Genomic DNA, 22,433 nt, shown 5'->3' on the forward strand with positions numbered 1-22,433 from the left:
TAATTATAAAAAATCAAAATTTATATGTATCAAATTACAAATTGAATCAAATGTATCAATTTGATATTTATCCTTATATATTTTTTTATATAAACATATTAAAAATTTTGGAAGTTGTTCTATAAAAAGGAAATCGAAAGTTGCTTATATAGAATTTTAATAAACGAAAAAAAAATAAAGTTATTAAATATATTTTTAAAAATTATGGATAGTTTGAACAGTAAATGAAATATCTAAATGAATAAATTTAAAACATAGAAAATGTGTCATTGCCAATTTCATTTGTAGATTTAAAAAAAAAAAAAAAGTAGTTAAATTTTTCCAAAGCCATTACATCTCCAAATATGTGCCTCACCACTCATTACGTCAACAACCAACTATTTGGGAAAACATTATGAAATCGGAAACCAAATCCTTACGGAAGCTACGAATAGAACAATGATTGGAAACACTGGCATAAAACACTTTCACATAAAAACCCAAACTCAAAACATAAACAACCGTCATCCAAACTCCAAAACAGTACCATATCTGAAATTTCAAACAAAATTTCTAGCTTAAATGTGCTTTAACAGTCATTGATGTCAATATAAACGCCAAAACAACTAGTAGTATCCTATTAAGCCTTATCGGCCTTGGCAGCAGTGGCAGCAGCTTGTCCTCTGAGCCTACCAGTCCTCCTTGCAGCAATAAGACCAACCTTTTGTCCAGGTGGAGCATCACGTCTAACTGTACTAGCATGACCAATGTGTTGATGGTTACCACCTCCGTGGGGATGCTCAACTGGGTTCATAGCCACACCACGAACCTTAGGCCAGCAGTTCCTCTTCACTCTATACTTGTGGAAAGCATTACCAGCCTTAAGCAGAGGTTTCTCAGTCCTACCACCTCCAGCAACCTGCCCAATCATGGCACGACAACCACTTGGAACAATCTTCTTCGAACCAGATGGAAGCTTGATCCTGTCAAATTACAATCCAAAAGTCTCACTACCAAAACAACTAATTAATCCAAACTTCCCCAACCATGTTACCATCCCCTTGAACCTGTGAAGAAAACGATATTTCACATCTAAGAACGAAAATAGTGATCTAAGGCAACCCATCCAACTAAAACCTCAGTAGAAGGTATAGTCTGCCTAAGAGATGCTATTCCATTTTACATTACATCAATTCATAGTTCAAGCTAGGTCAATCCCAGTCCTTCACATGCAATATGTAATTTTCTTTATTTCTCATGAGGCAGGCCTATATATGAGCACATATAATTATTGCAAAGTATATACATAGGATAAACAATACCTAAAACAATATACGACAATAATGGTAACAGATCCAAATAATAATCAGGCATCAATCATATCCAAATCAAAATTGAAGTTAAAAAATAGCAAGAATCAGTGACCTGGTGGTGTCGTTATCAGGGTTGTGACTAATAACAATAGCGTAATCACCAGAAGCCCTAGCGAAAACCCCACGATCACCGACATGATGCTCGACGTTGCAAACGACAGCTCCTTCAGGGATAGATCTAAGAGGCAATACATTTCCGACCACAAGAGTAGCCTTCTTACCACAATAGACGAACTGTCCAGTGTACATACCCTCTGCGGCAACGAAAAGTTCCTTCTGCTTCTTGTAACGGAAAGGGTGACGGAAGACAACACGGGCTAAAGGAGCGCCACGACCAGGGTCGTGGATGACATCGGTGACAACACCCTTGAGGTAGCCATTTCGTTCACCGAAGTCGAGGCTGCGGAAACGAGCAGGACCCTTGCGGTGGTGGGTGTGGGCCTTGAAGACGGAACCAGCACCCTTACGTTGAGCTCGGATGACTCGACCCATTCAGTGAATGTGTGTGTGAGTGTGTACGGTAGCTGTAAGGAGATCGAGCAGTGGAATGGGCAAAATGGAGGTTGAGGGAGAGGGATTGGGTGCTGATATATAAATGATGATTTTTAGGGTTTTTTGTTGTTGTTGTTGTTGGGTTTTAACTTTTGGGCTTATGATTTTGGGAAAGAAACAAAAACTTTGGGTTGGCGTGTCAGCATTGAGCCAGATGGGCATATGAAGTGCAATTCTTTTTATTATTATTTAAATCTACTAGATTTTATTATAAGGCTAAAACCAACTGGAAGAAGTCCAAAACTATAAGACATTCACAACATAAATACTTAGAGAAAACAGGCTTCGTGAATAACATGGCCCAATCCAGCAAACAACGTGATTTTGGTAATGCGATATTACCAATAACGGTTGGTTCAAACAATCTAAGATTATGCAATGAGATTATGAGAATGTAATATTATAGGATGAAATGTTTGGTATGATACATTACTTCAATTTATTTAGGTGGCGGAATATAAGATTATAGTAATAAAATAAAAAGACATTGATATTAAGATTTGAATTAAGATAAATGCATACTTCAATGACAATATTATGTACACTTCAATGTTATATATTGAAATCAACTTCAATACAAAATCAAATTAGAATTATGTTTAATTGAGGATGAATTTATTCACAAATTATATAAACCTATTGTCTAATTTTTATCCAAATATTCATTTTAAACTTTTCCATGAAGTTCCCAAGCTCATCACCTCAACAAGTAAAAGCATTCTCGAACGAAAGAGAATACCACATCGACCCAAATCAAAAGGACTAATTGTATATATAGCCCTTGCTCTCCTAGCTGGCCGCCAAGCTTGTTAACATGAGCTTGTAACCCGCGTAGGGGCCTTTGAGGTGGCTATGCGAGTCGGATCTGGAGTGGTTTTTATCTGGCTTGCTCGTTCCAAGTTGAGAGTTGAGCCATGGGACTTGAGTTAACGGCTCTGAGTCTCGTGGTAGACCTTGTCTGGGCCATTACCTTTTTTCTTTTTTCTTTTTTTTGCATGATTTTTCTTCCTCTCCAGTGTTTTGAACTGGTCCAGGATCAAACCTACACAAATTCCTAGCTTTCAAGCTGGTTCTGCAATACATGGAAATAAGCAGAGTGAAAAAAAATATAATGACAGTTGATTTAATTTCTTATCTATATCACGTACTCGCAGAAGTGGATGGATCTGCAATATTTAGCATGTTTTATGAGCATACAACATAGAGAAAATCCGACTTAAATTCATGAAGCAAAAACTTGGTTACATCCCACATCAACCAAACTATATTAAATGGTTGTAAGCCTTTTTATATCCACTCATCCGCAAAGCTATTTTTCCTGCTAAGGTGCTAAGGTGATGAAACAAGGTTCAACTAGGGTCAAAGCTTTAATATGTCATTGGTTATTAGTATCCAGATTGTCCTTTCTTTCTTCTACTAGAAAGGTTTACTTAAAAAGTATGGGAATTAATTCTTAAATTTCATCATATTAGAAGAACTAGACTCATAATTAAACCTAACCTTTTTTATTCATAGAACGTAATTCCTGCAAAGGAATTAAGAAATGCACTTCCTTCATAAGCGAATACTTTCTCCCTTGAGGGAAACACATCTTCCATGTTTTTATTCAACCAAGTTCCATTGAAGCTTTTGCCTTGAGCCTATATCAGCCTTCCATGTTTTTTTTTGCTAAAGCAAAAATTTTTATTGTAAAGCTAACACCCCTAAATAATATTACAATATTAAGAAACTACAAAAATTCTTAATAAAAAACACGCTTAAAAGAAAAACAAAAAAAAAAGCAACTACACTAATTATAAGCTTGATTCTACCTTGAAGGCAGACAAAAGGAAGAACGCACAAAAAAAAAATGAAGAAAAGATTACAATATTAAGAAACCACAAAAGCCCTGAATAAAAAACACATTTAGGCACAAAACAAGAAAAAAGCAATTATACTACTTATCAGCTCGATTCTACATTTTCAAAAGCCGACAAAAGGAATTAACATAAAAAAATAACAATGGAAAATATATGTAGCATTTAAGTAAATGTCCTTTTAAATGCAATAGAGCTTAGGCAATGCTCACCTGACATAGGAGGGAGCTTAGAGAGTACACAGATGAGTGATATATAAAGACTTAACGTTTGTTATAGTCGGTTGATGTGGGATTTAACCAAGCTTCTTTTTTCTTGAAATTATGTGAGATTTCTTGTCTTTTTTATTGTGGCTTTTACTTTGTAGAGCAGAAAGAAAATTAAGAAATGAAAAACTAAAAAAAAAAAAGGGTGAAAACATAATTTTTTTTAAAAATAAGTGTACTTGATAAGAAAGATAAAAAAATAGAAGGAAAAATAATTTTCTTTCTTTTTATTATTTGATAGGGCCAATATTTTAGGAGTCAGATTAATGATCGAATCGATCAAATCACCTATTTTCAGTTCAGCCGATTTAAAATTGGTTTATTTATTTTATAAAATTAAAAATATCTTTAAATAAAATTTGAAAAACAAAAAACCTTTAAAAGTCAATGTTATGAGAAATGAAAATCAAATAAATTTATTTACTTTTCCTTCACATGTTTTGGTATTTAATAAAATACTACTTCTTTTCTTTCTTTTTTATTATTATATATTATTAGATTTTTTAACATTATCTATCATATTTATTCTTTTTAATATAAAGTCTATAACTATTCGTAATCTCTCCTTAAACCTTTTATCTTCTCATCTAACATCTTTCCTTGTATTTATCTCATCTTTCTCCATTTCCCATTATGTTTTGAAAGAAACTTTAGCTTCCTTCATTTTCCTGTTCTCCTATTTTGTTGACAGTGGAACATTTGGGTGTTTAGTCCTTGGCTTCCTTCCAATAGCCTGTTCCCTCAAGGGAACATTCTCCTCCAAGCTATCATCTATATCTTAGTAGCAGATGAATCAATCTCCCAACCAATACGCTTTCTCTTTTTCCGTCTTCTTCTTCCGAATGGATCTCCAGGTTGTGTACATCTACATATAATTGTTTTTAAATTCAATAAAATTTTAAAAATGATAATTAAATAATCATTAGTGAAAGTATAAAAGAAAAAAAGAGTTGCAAACCCAAATATGGTAGTTTCTTTTTTACAATTAAAATCTATTATCTTTTCTTTTGGTTAAAATCTATATCATTGGATGACTGCATAAATAAGACTTAACAATTGTTATAGTTGGTTGATGTGTTTTTTTTTACTCAATGGTCTCTTCTTGTGTGCCCATATAGCATGCAAAAGTTTCTTCTTTTTTTAAATACTAAAGGTTAGCATTGGGTGAACTAAAAATATATAACATCGTGAAGTACGTCAATTGATTTCTCCACAACGATAGCTGGAAAGTATGTTAGCTCCTTCACACTTTAACTTAATTCCAGGTTTAGTTTTTCCTCTACATCTAAATCTACTCTTACTCTTATGTCAATTGAAGTAAAGATATCATCTTCGTTTCTCATGATCTCATCACAATCTCCAACTATGAACTCTTGTTAAACATCCATATTAAACATGTCATATTCAACTATGGTAAGGTAAGTCTCCTATTCGAGTTTGGGAACCTCATGCTCGACCTCTTCCATTGGACAAATTTCAATAATTACTCCAACGTATTGGAAATGGAGGACATAGTAGCTTGGCATTAAGACATATTATCCTCCACCAATCCAATCCGTGTAGCAAAGGATGGATCTTTAGTATACTCATCATTCTCTATATTACTTTAAAATAATATGGAGAATACAAATCATATGTCAAATAATTATCCAACCACCATTGATTGTAGCTACCCATCTCAGTTGCATATCCATACGAATCATAATGATGCTTATACGAATACTCTTACCTTCCAAAATTGCCATCATAACTCCAACGACTCGTTGAATCTTCATTCGTTAAACTCGATCTCTAGTTAAATCCGTATTGGTCTCTCAGTCACCTATAATCATTATTATTAAACATGATTAAATGAAGTCTTCAACAAGGGAAACAAAAAAATAACAAAAAAATAAAACCACAAAACATGAAAAGTAAGGCACTATCTAATCCCTTAGTCTTTTGACTAATATTGCTCTTCTGAAACAACTAACTTAACAACACATTTACACCGTTACGATTCTCAACAACGACACCAACAACTTGATCGCATTACAACATACATACGTTGAGCAAAGAATTAGCACAAAATATAAAGATTTAAAAGTGACTTTTATTGCAGGTGTGACAATATCAAGTAGTAGTATTTATAATGTTACTATGGAACACACAGAATATTTCAAGGATTGAACCTAAGAGATTATTAAATTGATAAATGTGTTTGTCAAATTAATTATAAGATAAGTAACTACTAGTCTACTTGAGTAAAAAATCAGTAATGCAAACGAAATATGAAAATATATTAAAGTTAAATTCTAAATTAACAAATAAAAATATCAAACTAACTTTCTTCCTTTTTACTAGAAAAATGCAAAGGGATTGAAACAATAGTCGAATGAATCGTTAATCACTAACTAAACTAATAAATCTATGTTAATTATATTATTTGCCATTCTTAGCTAGGAATCTCCTCTTGGTCCTAAACTAAAAGATATCACCTAAGCTTTCCTCTCGATCTCACTTAGGCATACAGATATCATCTCGGTCTCACTATTCAACACACAAGTATTGAAATCCTACATGATAGCATCTCCTCTCGGTCTCGTCTATCTAAATCTTCCACCAGAGATGTCAATTCTAGTGTACTATGCAATTCAATACAATTGAACAAACAAATAATCAAAGCATAGATAATAATTTAGTTAAGTCACCCACTCATCAATCAACCAATAAAGTATTTAGCCTAACATTAACAATTATGCTCTTAAAAGAAAAGTGACTTAAGCTTATTTGGACATAAAATTACTCGTACAGTTTTTTCACTCGTCAAACTTTGATGTTGAGACACCAATGGCAGTTGGAATGAAAAATGCATGAGGGACACTCGGCGTCGCGACACGACCTTGCTAGTGTCGCGACCTGGACGATAGGCCACTAGGTTCCCTTCACTTCAACATTTGGCTTGGAGTCACAACCTCGATGGCATGGGATCGCGACTTTAAGGCTTAGTGTCGTGACACTCTATCCTTAGTGTTGTGACCTCCACAATAAGCCACTCCAGGTTGAGTTTTGGTGAAGTTCAACTTCCTCGAGGTGGTGGAAGGGCCCATGTCGTGACAAACAGGCTCCTATGTTGTGATCTCGACCACAGTAAAAGTCCTTTTTTATGTTCAACGTCAATCACCTCCCTACACTAACTCAAATTAATCACTAAACTTCCAATGACATAATTTTGCCAATTTGGGTCTCAAATGTAAAAGAAATGCAATAAAACTACCTTCTAACATAAAATCTAATAAGTAACAAAAAGTAATTAAAAAACTTTATAAAATACTTGAGAACCAGCTTTTTAAGTGTCAAAAGAACTTAACTTGACATACAAAAATACAAAAAATCATGAATATATGATCATTTAATTCGGGTTTTAGGATTGATTTGACCAAAATTCATTACTACTATTATTAGCTAATTATGAATTTTTATCAAATCAACTCTAAAGTCTAAATTAAATACTAATTAAAAAGTTATACAGTTTGGTAAAAACTTAACACTGTTACCTTTAAGTACCAAACTGTATAACTTTTTCCAAATATAGATACCGCATTAGTCCAAAAAATAACATAAGTACCACATTAGAAAAAAAAGTATCAAACTTAGGAACCAAATTATGTATTAAGCCTTTTTAAATGGTTAAATTTTAAATAAAGAATAACTTAACACTCATGGATGTTGAGGTCTAATTGTATTTCTTAGGGCTTAATTGCCCAACGATAAAAATTAAACACAAATAAATTATATGTAACTCGACATCCATGAGTGTCGACACTTTCATAAGTTAATTACAATAAAAAAATCAATACATTATTTTTAAAAATACATTTTTATATAAAATTTTTAAGTTTTTCTCATTATTTTAAATATAAAATATTTATTTTTACATCATAAAAAATAAATTAATTAAAAATAAAAATCAGTTCAGTTAACTGCGTTTTTTAACTTCTATTTCATTTTATGTTCAAACACCTCAATTCGAATTAATTTTTAGTTTCTCGATTTTTCTTACTTGATCCTACTAGAAAGTGTTATTAGAAAAATGTATAATAAAGTAATTAAAATAGACTTTGAAGCATGAGACACTTTTCTTAAGATTTTATTATGCATTCAAGATACAACAAAGTCTTAAACCATCTTGATGTCTACGAAACCAACTAAAAATCCGACTAAGGAACATGCATCTATCAATTAACAGTATAATTACAGTGAACAAATATATCATTCTCACGAAGACTAAAAATACTAGTAATTACTTTTTTTCTATTATTTAACCGATAAATTTGAATGAATGATTAAAACTAAAATTAACTAAATTAATTAACTAAGAACGCAACAAAAAACAAATTAGGAAAATAATCAAGTAAACAACCAAGAAGCGAAACAATACCCAAGAAAGAATTAAGCGAAACAATACCCAAGAAAGAATTCACCTAGATTTCATCTGTCATTATCAATCTAAATTACACAATTTCTTCACTTAGTATCTTGATTTGTAGAAATCCCTAAATTATGCTAATATATCTCTTCAAGGATAAAAGCAACTAACTCTAGGTTGAGTAAGTGAAAATTCTTTCTAATTAAAACCCTTATTATCGTATTAATTCGATTTATGAATTCCCCTATTAGATTTGACTCTAATCCGATAGATTTTTGTCGTCCTATTTCTAGGATTGCATGCAACTCCACTTAATTACACTATATCTACTCTTAAACAGGGTCTATTCCTCCTTTGATTTAAGCACATCAAATATGGATCAATAGTCTAGAAATATTAAACCAAGATTTAAATCTTTATTACATAAAATAAAAATAAAAATAAAAACATAATTCATCATAGGGTTCATCTCCCTAGGTATATAAAAAATTAGTTCATGCTAAAAAATAAAAACATCCAAAATAAAATATAACTACAAGAAACAAAGAAACTCATGATAATCTCCAAAGAGATCAAAAAGGGAATTTTCAACATTGATGGAAATCTGTTTCAGAATCCTCTTCAATGGTGTTTACTGAGTTATTTTCTTGTGTATTCTATGACAGCTCACTCCTATCTTATTATTTTTGTCATATATAGGTCCTTAAAATGCCTGAAAAACTCTAAAAGTCACGTTCTTCCATTGTTCGGAGTGCAATTCGCAAAATCGACACAGCCTGGCACATGGCTGTATGGTAGCCCATGTGGCTCACACGGTCGTGTGTCCAGGCCGTATGGCTCCTATAACTTGCTTCAATTTTTCGGTTTTCACTCATTTTTTGCTCCTTTTGCTCCCAAATGCTCTCATAAGTATAAAAACATGAATTTAAAGGATTAGAAGCATAAAATTCACCATTAACATCGAATAATCACCCAAAAATGCATTAAGAATGAGATTAAAACATATGACTTTTAGCACATATCAAATATCCCCACACTTAAGCGTTTGCTAGTCGTCAAGTAAAATTCTCAACTCACACTCAAATTAACTTCTCTCAATTAGTTGTTTTCACTGATTAATGTTTTAGGATAATTTATAGATAATCATTCCTTAAAAATTCAAACTAAAATGATATTAAACAACACAAGCAATCCACATAGTGAATTTAAAGCTTTAAAAACATTAGCCATCTTCCCTATCTCAAAAACTACTTAAAATTCCCTACTTTTTTGCGCAATACTCAAATTATTACATTAAGATTGTAAAATATATATTGTTGAAAAAAAAGATATATTATGAAAAACATAAAAGAGTATATCAATAGAAAAAAATCTAAGACTTAATTAGATGTAATGCTAAAAAATTATCCATTTTGTTGAACATATAATCTGAAAGCAATACGAAATAAGAATAGTTGGAGAGACAGTTGTCAACAAAATAAGTCCCAAATGCATTCAACTTATTACCTAATTTCCATCATTATTGACTGCCAACATCTCACATGCATGATTAAACATCTGTAAACAAATTAACCTAAATATAATCTATATTCTGTGTACTTCAATTACTGACAACCCACTCCACCTAACCCACCTCCACCCAGTACTGCATTTCTGTACTTGTAATTAAACAAAGAAACAGATTAGATATTTATTGTGTAGCTAATATATATGCCATTGCCAATCACAAATTTAAAAAATACACAACTTTATCCATTCAAACTAGATTTATTTCACATGAAAGTAGATGCAATTGCTACAAATGTGACAGACATGTAAAACAAATTCCAACCATTTAATACGCAGGACCATCACTTTGAATGCCATATATTCCCGATGACAGATGCTTGCCAATCACTAAACCGAAGGCTTTTGCTTATGCGAGTGGCTATCAAATTCAGCCACTTTATGGACTGCTTAAATGGAAGGGACAAAAACTTAGAAATTTGCTAAAGGAACCCTACCTAGCTAACAATGGACCCTCATTGCATGTGCATAGTGTACGAGATTGATGACAAGGAGATTAAGCAGTGTAAACAATAAACCATTTATTGTGTAAGGTCTCCATCTTATCAATAGATTAATATGTTGTTTAACAAATAATGCACACTTGAATTAATGGGAGCTACATCTTTCACTTTATTTCCTTGTCGTTAACTCCATATTATGACGCCATTCTTCTTCTTCTTTTTTCTATTAATTACATGCATGCTAAATTTAAGTCTAACATATTGCAGTATGATCACCTAGTAATTCATGATCATAATGAAATAGTTTATTCGGAATAACGCAAATATTTTATCATTACAATATGATCGTTGGAAGATGGCCATTATAAAATGACTGTTGAAATTTGGCCGCTGTAATATGACTATTAGAATTTAATCATTGCAATATGGTCATTTGACCATTTTGTCCATTTAAGAATCCTGTAAATAGGATTCATTTCTCCTATTTTTTATAAGCAATAAAATTAGAGTTTTTTTCATTCTTCTCAATTCTCTCATCTTTCTTTTTTTCTAAAATTTTGCATCTTATTAAAATTACATTAGAGAATTCCGTCTAGAAGATTGGATTTTAAGCGGGACTATTTGTAACCTCTGTAACCTTTCTTGAAAATTGAACCTAGTGTAAACTTTTTAACCAAGTTTTTCCAACCAACTGTAATATTTTATTTTTATCTTATTTCCTGATTCCTCAAAGAAGAGCAATATAATTGTGTTCCACGTTCTTTATTTTAGTGTACAAATTTTGAAGTCCAGTGTTAACTTTAGAAGACAACATACTAATCAAGGCGAATTTACTTTTAAGACAGTGATTCTTTCACGGCATAATGATTCCTTCTTTTATTTTCGCTTGGTTTATTTTCTAATAAGCGGTAACGAATTTATTTTACAATCTTATTTCTAATAAGTGCTAACAAATTTATTGTACAATCTTATTTTTAATTTCAACGGTTACAAGTGATTGTGTCCTGGTTTGAAATTTATAAACTCTTTCATATATCAAGAAGGAAAACATAAAAACACAATCTTAGATTTTCCATGATGTCTTTTCATTACTTTTGTTTCACTTGAGGGAAAATTCCATACATTTTGTAAATAGTGCTGAGAAAAAGAAAATGTCAAGCAGTTATGGTAAAAACAACAACAACGCATATCATGCAAAAGGGTGTATGTATGTATGTAAGTAAGTATGTAAAAGGCTGCAATGAAGCAAAGCTATGTTTCTTCAATTCCCTGACTAAGCTTGTCAAAGTTTGTTCATCTAATCATGGCTGTTAGAGACCGGAAAATGACTTCTTCACAAGGGATTCTAAGGCCGGCATCGTGGGTAAACCCGAACTCCTCTTCAGCTCGCTGAAGCAAGATTTGAAACTCAGGGTGAGCCAACCATGATATTGGGATTATGTATCTGCTTCTGTTTTCACCAACATATACAACAAAATGGCCTTTAGGTACATCATCAGGGAGGCTTCCTTGATGACCATACCGTTCTTTCTTCCCCAAAGAACACTTTTTCATAATCTGCTTGATAGCTGTCGTTTGAGGTAGTTTATTTGATTTCTTGATACCCATGTCTTGTGATTAGAGTGAATAGTTAAGGAGGCTAAAACGTAGAGAAATGGAAAGAAAGGCGGCGAGGGAGGAAGGTAATGTAGGTATTTATATACGTGGAGGAAGCGTAGGAAGAGAGAATTCTATGTGGAAACAAAGTCATGTGGTATGTGGGAGAAATGAACAGACCGAGGATCTACGTAATGGAGATGGCTGAAAATGCATGCAGGTTTCACGTTCAACTTTAGTGGGACTTAGCCTACCAGGTTGCCTCTCATATGGACAACATAGGTCCAATTTTTTCTATGCTTAATTTTCCTACTTTTCCACAATTGTCTGTCCAGATATATGACTTAGCTCCAACCAGGGCTGAGATAATTCATTAAACAGTCTCGCTTTCATGATGATTTGTTTACGCAATTGCATGTATCCATCAAGTAATAAAAGGATAAGTGAGATTTCCCATAAGCATTGAGTTTTTGCGGGCTCATCCTTTTGTTTTCTGTACGTGTTTATTTTTTAAAATTTTAAAATAATATATTTTTAAAATTTTAAAATATATATTTACTAATTAAATCTATTTAATATAAAATAACAATAACTAAGCATCTCAAATAATAATAATAAAACTCATATTTTTTTTTCCAAACAAAACCTATTAATTAATGCTAAAATATGATTTTATATTAAAAAATTATGAGAAATATAAATAATACAAAATACTAATTATTAACTAAATGATTCTCTTTATATTAATTTCTCAAATAAATATGAGTCATATATCATTTGTCAAGTCGAAATTTGTGTTGGATTGAACTGATTTGATTTGATGCCATTAATATTTATAAATAAATTTACTAGTTAAATTTAATTATAAAATATATTTTTTGAGTTTTAATGTATAAATTAAGAATGAATAAATAATTAAATGTATAGATTAAATTACCAATATATTGATAATATCCTTTTATATATAATGTCAATGTCACACATGTTATTTTTATTAATTATAAAAAATATTGATTTAAACATTATTAATTATTATCATATTTATATATAGAATTTTATTTATTTATTTTTAAGTTATTCACTGTTTTTATAGATTTTTAATTTTATTAATTAATTATAAATTATGTTATTGTTTATTTTTAATTTTTAAAATATATTACCAAATTAATTAATTTCACATTAATATACCATCATATTAATTAATATTACTTTTATTATTATCATATAATAATATTAACTAATTATTATTTTAATATTAATTTAATAATATATTGAACAATAAAGGGGACCCTCCTTAATTCAAAAGCTTCTCTAAACTCATGCTTTTATATATACTAGCTCATGTCACATGCATTGCATGTGATTTTACTCATTTAATATTTAATTAATATTTAAAATTATTTTTTATTTACAATAATTAGCTAAAAATAATATTTCTTATTTAGATTATTAGATATAATTAAAAATATATTAACTTGTCTATTCAAATATCATAATAGAGAATTTTCAAATCATATTTATTTTTAACTTTTTTTTATTGATTTTTAACATATTCAACATACAGTATAGTTTTACTTTATATAATTAATGTAAAGTAACATTCTTCAAAATAATAACTAATATAATTAACTCTAATATTAATTAAGTGATAATTAAGTTGCTTATAATTCTATTAAAGTAATAACTCTAGTTTATATCAATAAAATTAGCACAAAATTTTAAACTAATAATTTCAATTTCAATTTCAATTATAATTATCACAGATTTTTCCTATATTTTATCCTTAAACTTCTGTTTAAGTAATAATACTATTTTAAAATCAGCACAATCTTTTTTAACTAATAATACTATTTTTGTTGTCTTCACAAGTTGTGATGAATAGATGGCGGTGCCTGTCATTCGCTAAAAGTCCATCAGCCACCGATAGTTTTTCTTAGAAAGTGGGTGGCTATTTGTCAACTTCTTAATATGTTTCTGTTTTGAAAGTATTTTAGAATAATAAATGATTTCACGTGTCGATTTGGACCCGTGTTGTCTTTAAGTTTTATATTTTTTTTATTTGTTTTTCCATTGTTTAATAAATTTTCAGTTTTAGAAGTTTTAGTCTTACTTATGCATGTAATCTTAGTTTTACAAGTGATTTTAGTGATGATTTTGTTCTTATCCTCTTTAGTTTGGTGAATGCTTGATTCTTTTATCGATTTTTGGTCGCTGCTTTGGAAAATCCTGTGTTGATTTCTTTATCGTACTAAGTGCTTGCAACCACTTCAAATATGTCATGCTTGAGTTGTGACAAAGCCAATTGTCAATATGTCATAATGTTCTATTGGTGTTGAGGTTAAAATCTTTGTTGTGATGATGGAGCTTATCCTTCACCATCTATGATGAATATTTGCTATTCTTCCTCTATATTTGTAAAGTTCCATTCATTAAATGAATTAATAAATTTACCTTTCAAAAAAATAATTGTAAATTATATTAATTTTTAAATGTGTAATCATCACAACTTGTATAAAATTATAAATATTTTTAGATATATAATTATCACAATTTGTATTTGACTTCAACTTTTTTAACTAATAATTCTAAATTAAATGTTATATTTATTTTTAAATATAAATTTAGTGATATGATAAATAAATAAATAAAAATTCTCACCAGTACAAAAAAAATTTAAATTTGTGATTTTTATATAGATTATAGATTCTATTTTTATTGAAAAAAAAACTAAATAAATACGTAATAGAAGTAAATTCTGAAAGTAGTAAATGAAATTATGCACCTTGAACTTCATTAAACTAATATAATTAATTATCTGGATCTCCGTCAATTATTTAATCACTTAATAGCAAACGTAAAATTTAATTTCATCAATTAAGCCTAGTTAGTAAATTAGGTTAACCCATTGAACGAAAATCTAGAAATATTCTTATCTTAAACACGAATTGACTTATTTTAGGGCTTAACTCCCTCAAGATAAATTAAGATTACTAAATTGGTGCCATTGTGATTCCATGTATATACTGATAAATTAGAATAAAAAGGGAGTAGAAAACAATGTGATGAAAAACCAAAGAAAATAAGAGGTTTTACTCTTTTTGTGAGAGTTTCATTGTCCATTTATTCTGTTGCATACATTCTTATATGAACCCCAATTACCTACAACAAAACTATAAAAATACTAACCCCAAACCTCAATGATTCCACTAATTTCATTTCATTTACTCCATATTATGATAATTTTAACAATTTTATTACTTTAGTATATTTGAATCCAGCTTTTTTTCTTTTATACTTTTTAAATTTTTAAATCATTTTTATCTAAAAATATTTTTAAACTTTTAATATTAAATTGATAAATTTTGTAAATGTTGATGGTTAATTTTATTAATTTTTTTTAAAATTAAAATAAAAAACATTGATTTTTTAAACTTTAATATCAAATTGAGAGCTAAATTTGTTATTAGGCAAATAAATAAAAGTGAAGTCAATTTTCTCTAATGACAATTAATGGAAGAGTGATTAAAATAAAATCAAAAGCATAGTTAAGTCACTATTTTTATAGTTTACCAAATTTTAGTTCCACCAATATATATTTTGTCAAAGGCATGAAAATTGGGATGAAGAACTTGTTTAAACAGTAGTAATAATTTATAAATGATAATATTTCGCTTAATTGGGTTTTATGAACGATGCCTTACTTTTTTAAAATAAATTTGTGTGTATTACACAAAGTGTGTAATTGTTGGATATGATGATTAGATATGACATAACTTTTACATGCATTAAAAAACTATTTGTTTAGAGATTTGCAGCGCTGGGTTTTTCGAAGATGAAGGTCGACAGTTAGTTTTGGAGATGCCTATCATTTTTACCTCCACTTGGTCTCCAAAGTTCCTTTCCTCTTGATCTGTCATAGTGCATACGCAAGGATAATATGGAGCGCTGCCGGGGAGAGATCTTGATTTGGGTTTCATCGGAATTGAAGGAAGGTGCTGTTATTTGTTTTTGTTTTGGTTTAGTTTACATTATTTGTTTTAATGGTGTCTGTTCGTTTGCTGGTTTTTTCTTTGACTAAGTTTGTTCTTTATTATTATTATTATTATTTTTTGGTAATGGATTGAGACGTGGGATGTAGTGATTAACAACACCATTTTCTTTGATTTATATGAAAATTTATTTTTTTTAAAAATATTTGTTTAGATATTAATGTGAAGTAAGAATGGCTTAAAATAAAAAATATTAGGGAGATAATTTGTCTTAGTTATTGAAATATGATTAATTCCTAAAAATAAAGATATTGATATGATTGTTTAAATTAATAATATGTCGGATTGAGCTCAAATTGAACTCATTTTAAATCTGTTTTAAAATTTATTTAGCTCATTCAGATTTACTTTAATACAAGTGAATTGTATAACACCTCCATATATCAGTACTACTCACTGCCCTGATCTTGAAACAAGGTTGACGCTGAAGCCATAGTTTTTGAGTCGAGAATCTTGATAACCACGCAATGCATGGTGATATTTGAGCCGAGAAAAGATGGGCCTGTACCCTGAAGCCTAAAGAAAGCCCACATAAGTAAGCACCTTACAACAATAGAGGCTTAATTTTAATCCCAAGGAAGAGTAGTAATTAGCCTGATGGCCCTCATCTCTCTCGGTCATGGTTTAGGCCCTGCCCTGTCTGACGAAGAACTTTCTTTCACCACATTCGTTGATATTTGTTGCGCTCATCGATCCCAACTCCCAACACTTTCATAATTTGCAGCAATTTTCATTTTTCAAATTTCTACAGGGTGCCCCCGACCTCCCCTCTCACTTTCTCCTGCTTCCCAAGCAACAAGCTCTTATTATTCTTTTGATTTGTACATAAACAAACGATTAATAGGGGAGGGGAAGGAATGGGAGAAGGGAGGGAAGGAGACTGGGAGTGCAGTGGATGCAAGAACACGAACTATGCCTTTAGATCCTTCTGTAACCGATGTAAGCAGCCTCGTCTTCTCGTTGACACCAAAACTCCTGCTGATTCCAAATGGCTTCCTCGTATTGGTGATTGGATCTGCACTGGTCAGTTTATACTTATTTCTCTTTTCTTGGGTTTTTTTCCTTATTATTTCCTATTACTACTCATGTTGGTTAATTCAATTATTCAATTTAAGACTATACATCAAAAGTTGGGTTCTGGAGTTTATCTGTGTTGTTAGCATTGATAATAGTTGGAATTTCATTAGCTGAGATAGAACAAAGGGCATGTTAAAATTCCATATTTCCTTTGCCTAATTAAAGATTTACGATGGGTTGTCTTTAAACAATGACTTGGGGAGAGTTTTTATTGAACTTTTTTCTGCTTTACTTATGTTAATTCGCGCTAAAACAGCTGGTTTTATGGTAATTGTTGACAGAGTTGCCATTTCGAAAGCATAACTTTTGGCCGTTGTATGTTTATGAATGTAACATGTTAAATGAAATATAGTGATATGTGCTTTGCGAAGTTGAGGTTAGGAAATCAGTATCAATTAGGTTGAGTGGTTTGTGTTTTTTGTATGTTTACTTTGGTATGGGATGAACTGGTTGGTGTGCGTGTGCTTGGCTTCCTTGTCCTCTTCGTGGCTGCATTGTGGGTTGGGGTGTGTGTGGCAATGGATCAATAGCTTGCACTAACAACAATTATGCATCAAGAGAGAAGTGCAAAAAGTGCGGGCAACCAAAGGAGATTGCAGCAATGCCAGCAATTGCAATGCCTGGAGCTTCTCTCCCAACCTATTCACATTATTTTGCTAGGGCCCTAGGAGCACTGGAACAAAAGATGAATGTTGGATTTGTAGGCAGTGGTGCTCCCCAACAGTTCCTTCCTTTGAGTTCCAATTGGTCTTTGGGAGGGGCTGATAATTGTGGACTTCAATCAGCACCAACATGGCCTGTTGCTGGAAACCAGTCTCCTGGGGCATATGCAAATCCTGGTAATCAGCCCCTTTCTGTTCCAAAGGGATGGCGAAATGGTGACTGGATTTGCAACTGTGGCTTCCATAATTACTCTTCACGGTCACAGGTCTTATCTTGCTGCCTAAACTGGATTCAGCTTTCATCTTTTTACTCATTACGAATTCTACAAAATATTCCATGTTATTTTTCTGATCCAATCGGCTGTTTTTGCAGTGCAAAAATTGCAATGCATCCATACCACCAGGTACATTCATTTGCTTTGTTTTGCTTTTAATGCTTATATTCTGATATGATGGTTTTTTTTCTACTACTAGTAACTGAGTATTTGCCTCTTTCTCATTTTCCTTTTTCGGGTTATATAGCACTTGGAACTAAGCGATTAGCATCTGAAGAATTTGTACATGATTGGGATCATAAAAGATTAAATTTAGGAAATGTAAGTAATCAGTTCTGTTGTGGCATTTATAATTATTGTTATTTTCCAGCAGGTTTTTAATTTTTTAACTACTGAACTACTGTGTCCCCTTTTCTGGGTTTTCAGGGCAAGGACGAACAACTGTATCCTCAATTTGACCAAATGGTAGGAGCCACCAGTGACCCAAAACCTGGAGCATATCCTTCCTATCCCAGTATAAATCCTGCTATGGCTTCAAATTGGCCAGCATCCATTCCGTTTCCTCCTCAAGCTGCAACAACTCTTCTTGGAAAAGGGTAAATTTTTTTATGTTGACCCCTTATTACATGCTTGTTGTATATCTTGGACATATTAGTGATTCATTTCATGAGTTAGATGATACTTAACTCCTTTGTCAACATATGGCAATGATATTTTTTTTTCCAGTCCCTTAATCTTGTTAGATATTGTAAATGATTTTTAGCTTCTGGAACTGGTCCTGAAATCGGTGTTGTTTGCTTCTAGATTGCTATTTAAAGTTCTCTTGCCTCTTATTGGTTGTAGGCTTGAATGTAGTATGCTAAAGAGATGGTCACTAAGGTGTTATGAACTTCTGTGTTTAGAATCCAATCAGGTTTATGTTCCGTGTTTTGCATCTAGATGCTGAGTCATATGTCTAGCAAATATGATATTTTTCATGAGATTCAGAGGATTGCTTTTTAAAGCTACAAATTTTTTAACATCGTTTATCAGGGCAAAACAATGGCGTAGTGGAGATTGGATGTGTGCAAAATGCAACAATCACAATTATGCATCTCGAGCTCAATGCAACAGGTCAGTAGCTAAGTAGTGGCTTTTACATGCTGAATTATGCGAGGATTGTGGTCAGCAGAAATATGATGTGATTGATGTGCCTTATATCAATCAATAATTTGATCATTTGATGTCTGAAGTGATTTAGTATTAGAAATAAAAACTGCTTAATATTATATATGGTTGCCTGCACAAGATTATGGAATTTTTCTTTGTTCTATTTGTGGGTTCTTGTACATTAGTCACGTAAATCATTGCATGTAATATGTATGATAATTGTGGAAATTTTGATTTCAGAAGACGTTGTCTTCACTGCATCTCTGCAAGGGCAGGGGTGAGTCCGTACCATGGGAGTATAACAACAAATAGGTTGACAGTTTGACATTGCGGACTTCCCTTAAAGGAAGATGTTTCACTTTATTTTGGAGAAAACTCACCGGTCGGTGTTTACTTTTCCTTCTACAGGTGTAAGACTCAAAGAGAGACAGTGACTTAGCTGGTAAATGCTGCAGTGTTGCCATTTAATGCCAGTTTTGATTCATAAGGATTTTTCTAGCACAGTGCGCAGGTTCTCTCCCTCTCTCTCTCTCTTGTACAACAAAAAACCAAAAGCTGTAGATTTGGTTTGATTAGTTATGACAGCGATTATGAGTTTTGAATTGACAATGGTGGAGAGCTTTATATAACTTCTCTATAATACTAAATTGTATAATTTGGCTAGTATTTCTTGTATAAAATGTTGAAAACCTTGTGGTGTATACGCATCTGATGTGTTGGACTGAGATCTAACTGCCGTGGCAGCTTTCTATTTATTTCTTTGTTTATCTGATAGCAATTTTGAATGGTTTTTACATGCTAGTTGTTATGATATTCTCTTTTCCATCCCAATAATGTTGCTATTGAATCTCGGATCCAATTAAAGGACTTATCATTGCAGAGTACTCAAACAAAAACAGCAACAACAAAACTAGACGTTAGATATTTAGTGTAAGAACATGGAATTATGTATCCTCCATTCCTCACAAATTCTCTTATTGATTATGTCTTCATCAATGCCGTTGAGTCCTGTTACTCTCATTCTGACTTCTTTAATTATTTGCATGTCCTGCTTGTTGTTAATCTTTTAGTAGCAAAAAGAGTCCACTTGTTTCTGTCTTGCCGAAGGTGTGGTATATGGAGGCTGCTTAAGCAATTTGCAAGACTATGGAAATAAAATTGTCTTTGAACTGGTGTATGGCCCAGTGGATCCCTCTCTACCATTCTACTACCCTCCTCAGTAATCCCCAAAGCTTCAACATATTGCCGTCCTATGATTTTTTTTTTATTTTTATTTGGGGAATATCTGCAGCTACAGAAGAGGTGGTCTCTTGACGCCATGTCTTGTCTACTTAACATGCTTAGGGATATAGAGAGTGCACCCAACAAATCGACGGCACCCCACTTCCTGAAATTTGGGTGTAAGAGCTTCCCAAGCTGTAGCAGTAGAAAAGGTGTGCCCAGGTACACTTCAGATGACTCCTTGCTCAAACCTGATCAAGAACCATGTGACTATTCCTTTCATGTTAAGTAATTGCCTCATGCTCCACAGAGATCTCTTCCTTTCAACACATAGGATTGGGGCCATCCTATCTACAATGATCCAAACATCATGAAAAAGGCTCATAAGTGCTTGAAAATGCATGGCGGCTCAAGAGCACCCTGTGATTCTGGTTTGCCAATCCACTTGTTTGTTCCTTTCAGGAGAAACTAGAGCATAGGTAAGTAATAAGAAGTGCCTGCACCAATAATTATGTAGGTTGAAAAGAATAAGACCGAATCAGTTGTAGGCTGTCCAACTTGTGATCCATCCTTGGTTACTACGGTAGCGTATGGAAATAGTGCCAAGTTTGAATTCAGTAGCTTGTAGGTCTCTTTGCTGGATACGTGAGTAAAAACTCACTTTGGGTGTTGTTGGGTTGTTGCCAAATAGGTGCTAAAACAAATCTGCAATGAACTCTATACTCACAGCACAGAATCTAGGCTGCCTTTGGTGAAGATTAAAACATCATCTGCAAAACGTAAATCCGTCACTCTACATTTGGAACATACTTTGTTATCTGCAGCAATGACTTCTCAATCTTGAAATATATATTTACTGGTATTTTAATAATATAAAATTATGACTTACCACAATGAAAATATGCATTAACATTCTATAATGTAAAGGTAAACGTCTTTAATTATGATTTGGAGTTTTCTTATTGTTGTAATTAACTATTTTGAATAATATTATTTTACCTTAATAAAAAAAATACTCTCTCAAATAAATAAATAAAAGATAATAAGCAATGGAGAGGGATCCATTGCAGACAACGGCCATCGAATCGTCCTATACGGTATGCACCATTCCCTACGAATTCTCATCCGCTAATCTTCAAAAGGCTACCCCTACAGGTATCCACCTCCATTCCGTCCTTCCACTATTATTATTATTTTTCTTTTTGTCTTGTTCGATGTTTTTTACATTTTCATTTTATAATTTCCATTCTTTACCTGCAAAAATGGGTAATTTTCTCATGATTGTTCTTTCGTCTTAGTAAGCTATTATTTGATGATTTTTACGTTTTCTTTTTATAATTTCCATTCTTTCTTTACCTGCAAATGTGGGTAATTTTAGGTTCTTCTAATGGTTGTTCTCTTGTGTTAGTATGCTTTTTTCGTTTTTCGTATAATTTTTATAATTTTTTTTATTATACCTCCTCCATAACACCTACATATGTCACCCTTTGAGCATCATTAGCAGAACGCCATAAGTACCTACGACCCTTCTAAATAGGTGAAGTCAGAATTTTATTTTTTTAGAAATTAGAATTAAATTGTATATTTTTACGATAATAAAAATATAATTTTATCATTTTAGTAGTTTATATTTTTATAATTTTTAAAAGATTAAATTAAATTTTTATCATTTTTAAGGAAGTTAAAGTGCAATTTTATTATTACTAATTTAAAATTTTATAAATTACAAAAGGTCTTCTTGAATTTGCCACTGCTTCAATCATGACGGAACAATCATTGATTATAAAGTCACTCTACATTGTCATATCATCAATCTATAAAGTTATATTTTTTTTCTCTATAACAAAATAAGATGTGATTTTGCCGCAAACATGTTACTTACACGTGGCATCTTATGTATTTTATATATAACCCTTCTCACCTCAATAGGAAGAGCATATAGATAATATTTTAATCAAAGA

The 22,433-nt window shown here is 31.7% G+C and overlaps 3 protein-coding genes across 17 annotated transcripts; 1 reads left to right on the plus strand and 2 right to left on the minus strand.

Annotated features, from left to right (window-relative positions):
• Nucleotides 1-431: 431 nt before the first annotated feature.
• On the minus strand, nt 432-1,956 carry LOC107897605 (60S ribosomal protein L8-3). Its single transcript, XM_016823104.2, has 2 exons — nt 1,405-1,956; nt 432-962 (listed from the first exon to the last, which is right to left on the minus strand). Exons 1-2 carry the CDS (start codon nt 1,842-1,844, stop codon nt 620-622), a joined length of 783 nt encoding a protein of 260 aa, XP_016678593.1. The 5' UTR covers nt 1,845-1,956; the 3' UTR covers nt 432-619.
• A 9,537-nt stretch (nt 1,957-11,493) lies between these two features.
• On the minus strand, nt 11,494-12,124 carry LOC107896141 (auxin-responsive protein SAUR50). Its single transcript, XM_016821267.2, has one exon. It carries the CDS (start codon nt 12,049-12,051, stop codon nt 11,737-11,739), a length of 315 nt encoding a protein of 104 aa, XP_016676756.1. The 5' UTR covers nt 12,052-12,124; the 3' UTR covers nt 11,494-11,736.
• A 3,766-nt stretch (nt 12,125-15,890) lies between these two features.
• Nucleotides 15,891-21,476, plus strand: LOC107897603 (nuclear pore complex protein Nup153). 15 transcript variants are annotated; one of them, XR_005903400.1, is made up of 12 exons: nt 16,668-17,111; nt 17,696-18,093; nt 18,201-18,231; nt 18,350-18,423; nt 18,529-18,698; nt 19,135-19,215; nt 19,492-19,563; nt 19,660-19,762; nt 20,132-20,181; nt 20,322-20,470; nt 20,543-20,694; nt 20,783-21,476. XR_005903400.1 is itself a non-coding variant. In XM_041078954.1 (10 exons), exons 3-10 carry the CDS (start codon nt 16,946-16,948, stop codon nt 19,688-19,690), a joined length of 1,023 nt encoding a protein of 340 aa, XP_040934888.1. In that variant the 5' UTR covers nt 15,891-16,031; nt 16,506-16,623; nt 16,840-16,945; the 3' UTR covers nt 19,691-20,006. The 15 variants fall into 15 exon arrangements, 5 of the variants coding, with proteins under 5 accessions (XP_040934888.1, XP_040934887.1, XP_016678590.1 ...); XR_005903403.1 differs by having other exon boundaries at nt 20,322-20,425; XR_005903405.1 differs by lacking the exon at nt 20,132-20,181 and having other exon boundaries at nt 20,783-20,951; nt 21,164-21,476.
• The last annotated feature ends 957 nt before the right edge of the window (nt 21,477-22,433 follow it).

Source organism: Gossypium hirsutum, chromosome A10 (genome assembly GCF_007990345.1).
Source record: "Gossypium hirsutum isolate 1008001.06 chromosome A10, Gossypium_hirsutum_v2.1, whole genome shotgun sequence".
Taxonomy (NCBI): Eukaryota; Viridiplantae; Streptophyta; class Magnoliopsida; order Malvales; family Malvaceae; genus Gossypium; species Gossypium hirsutum.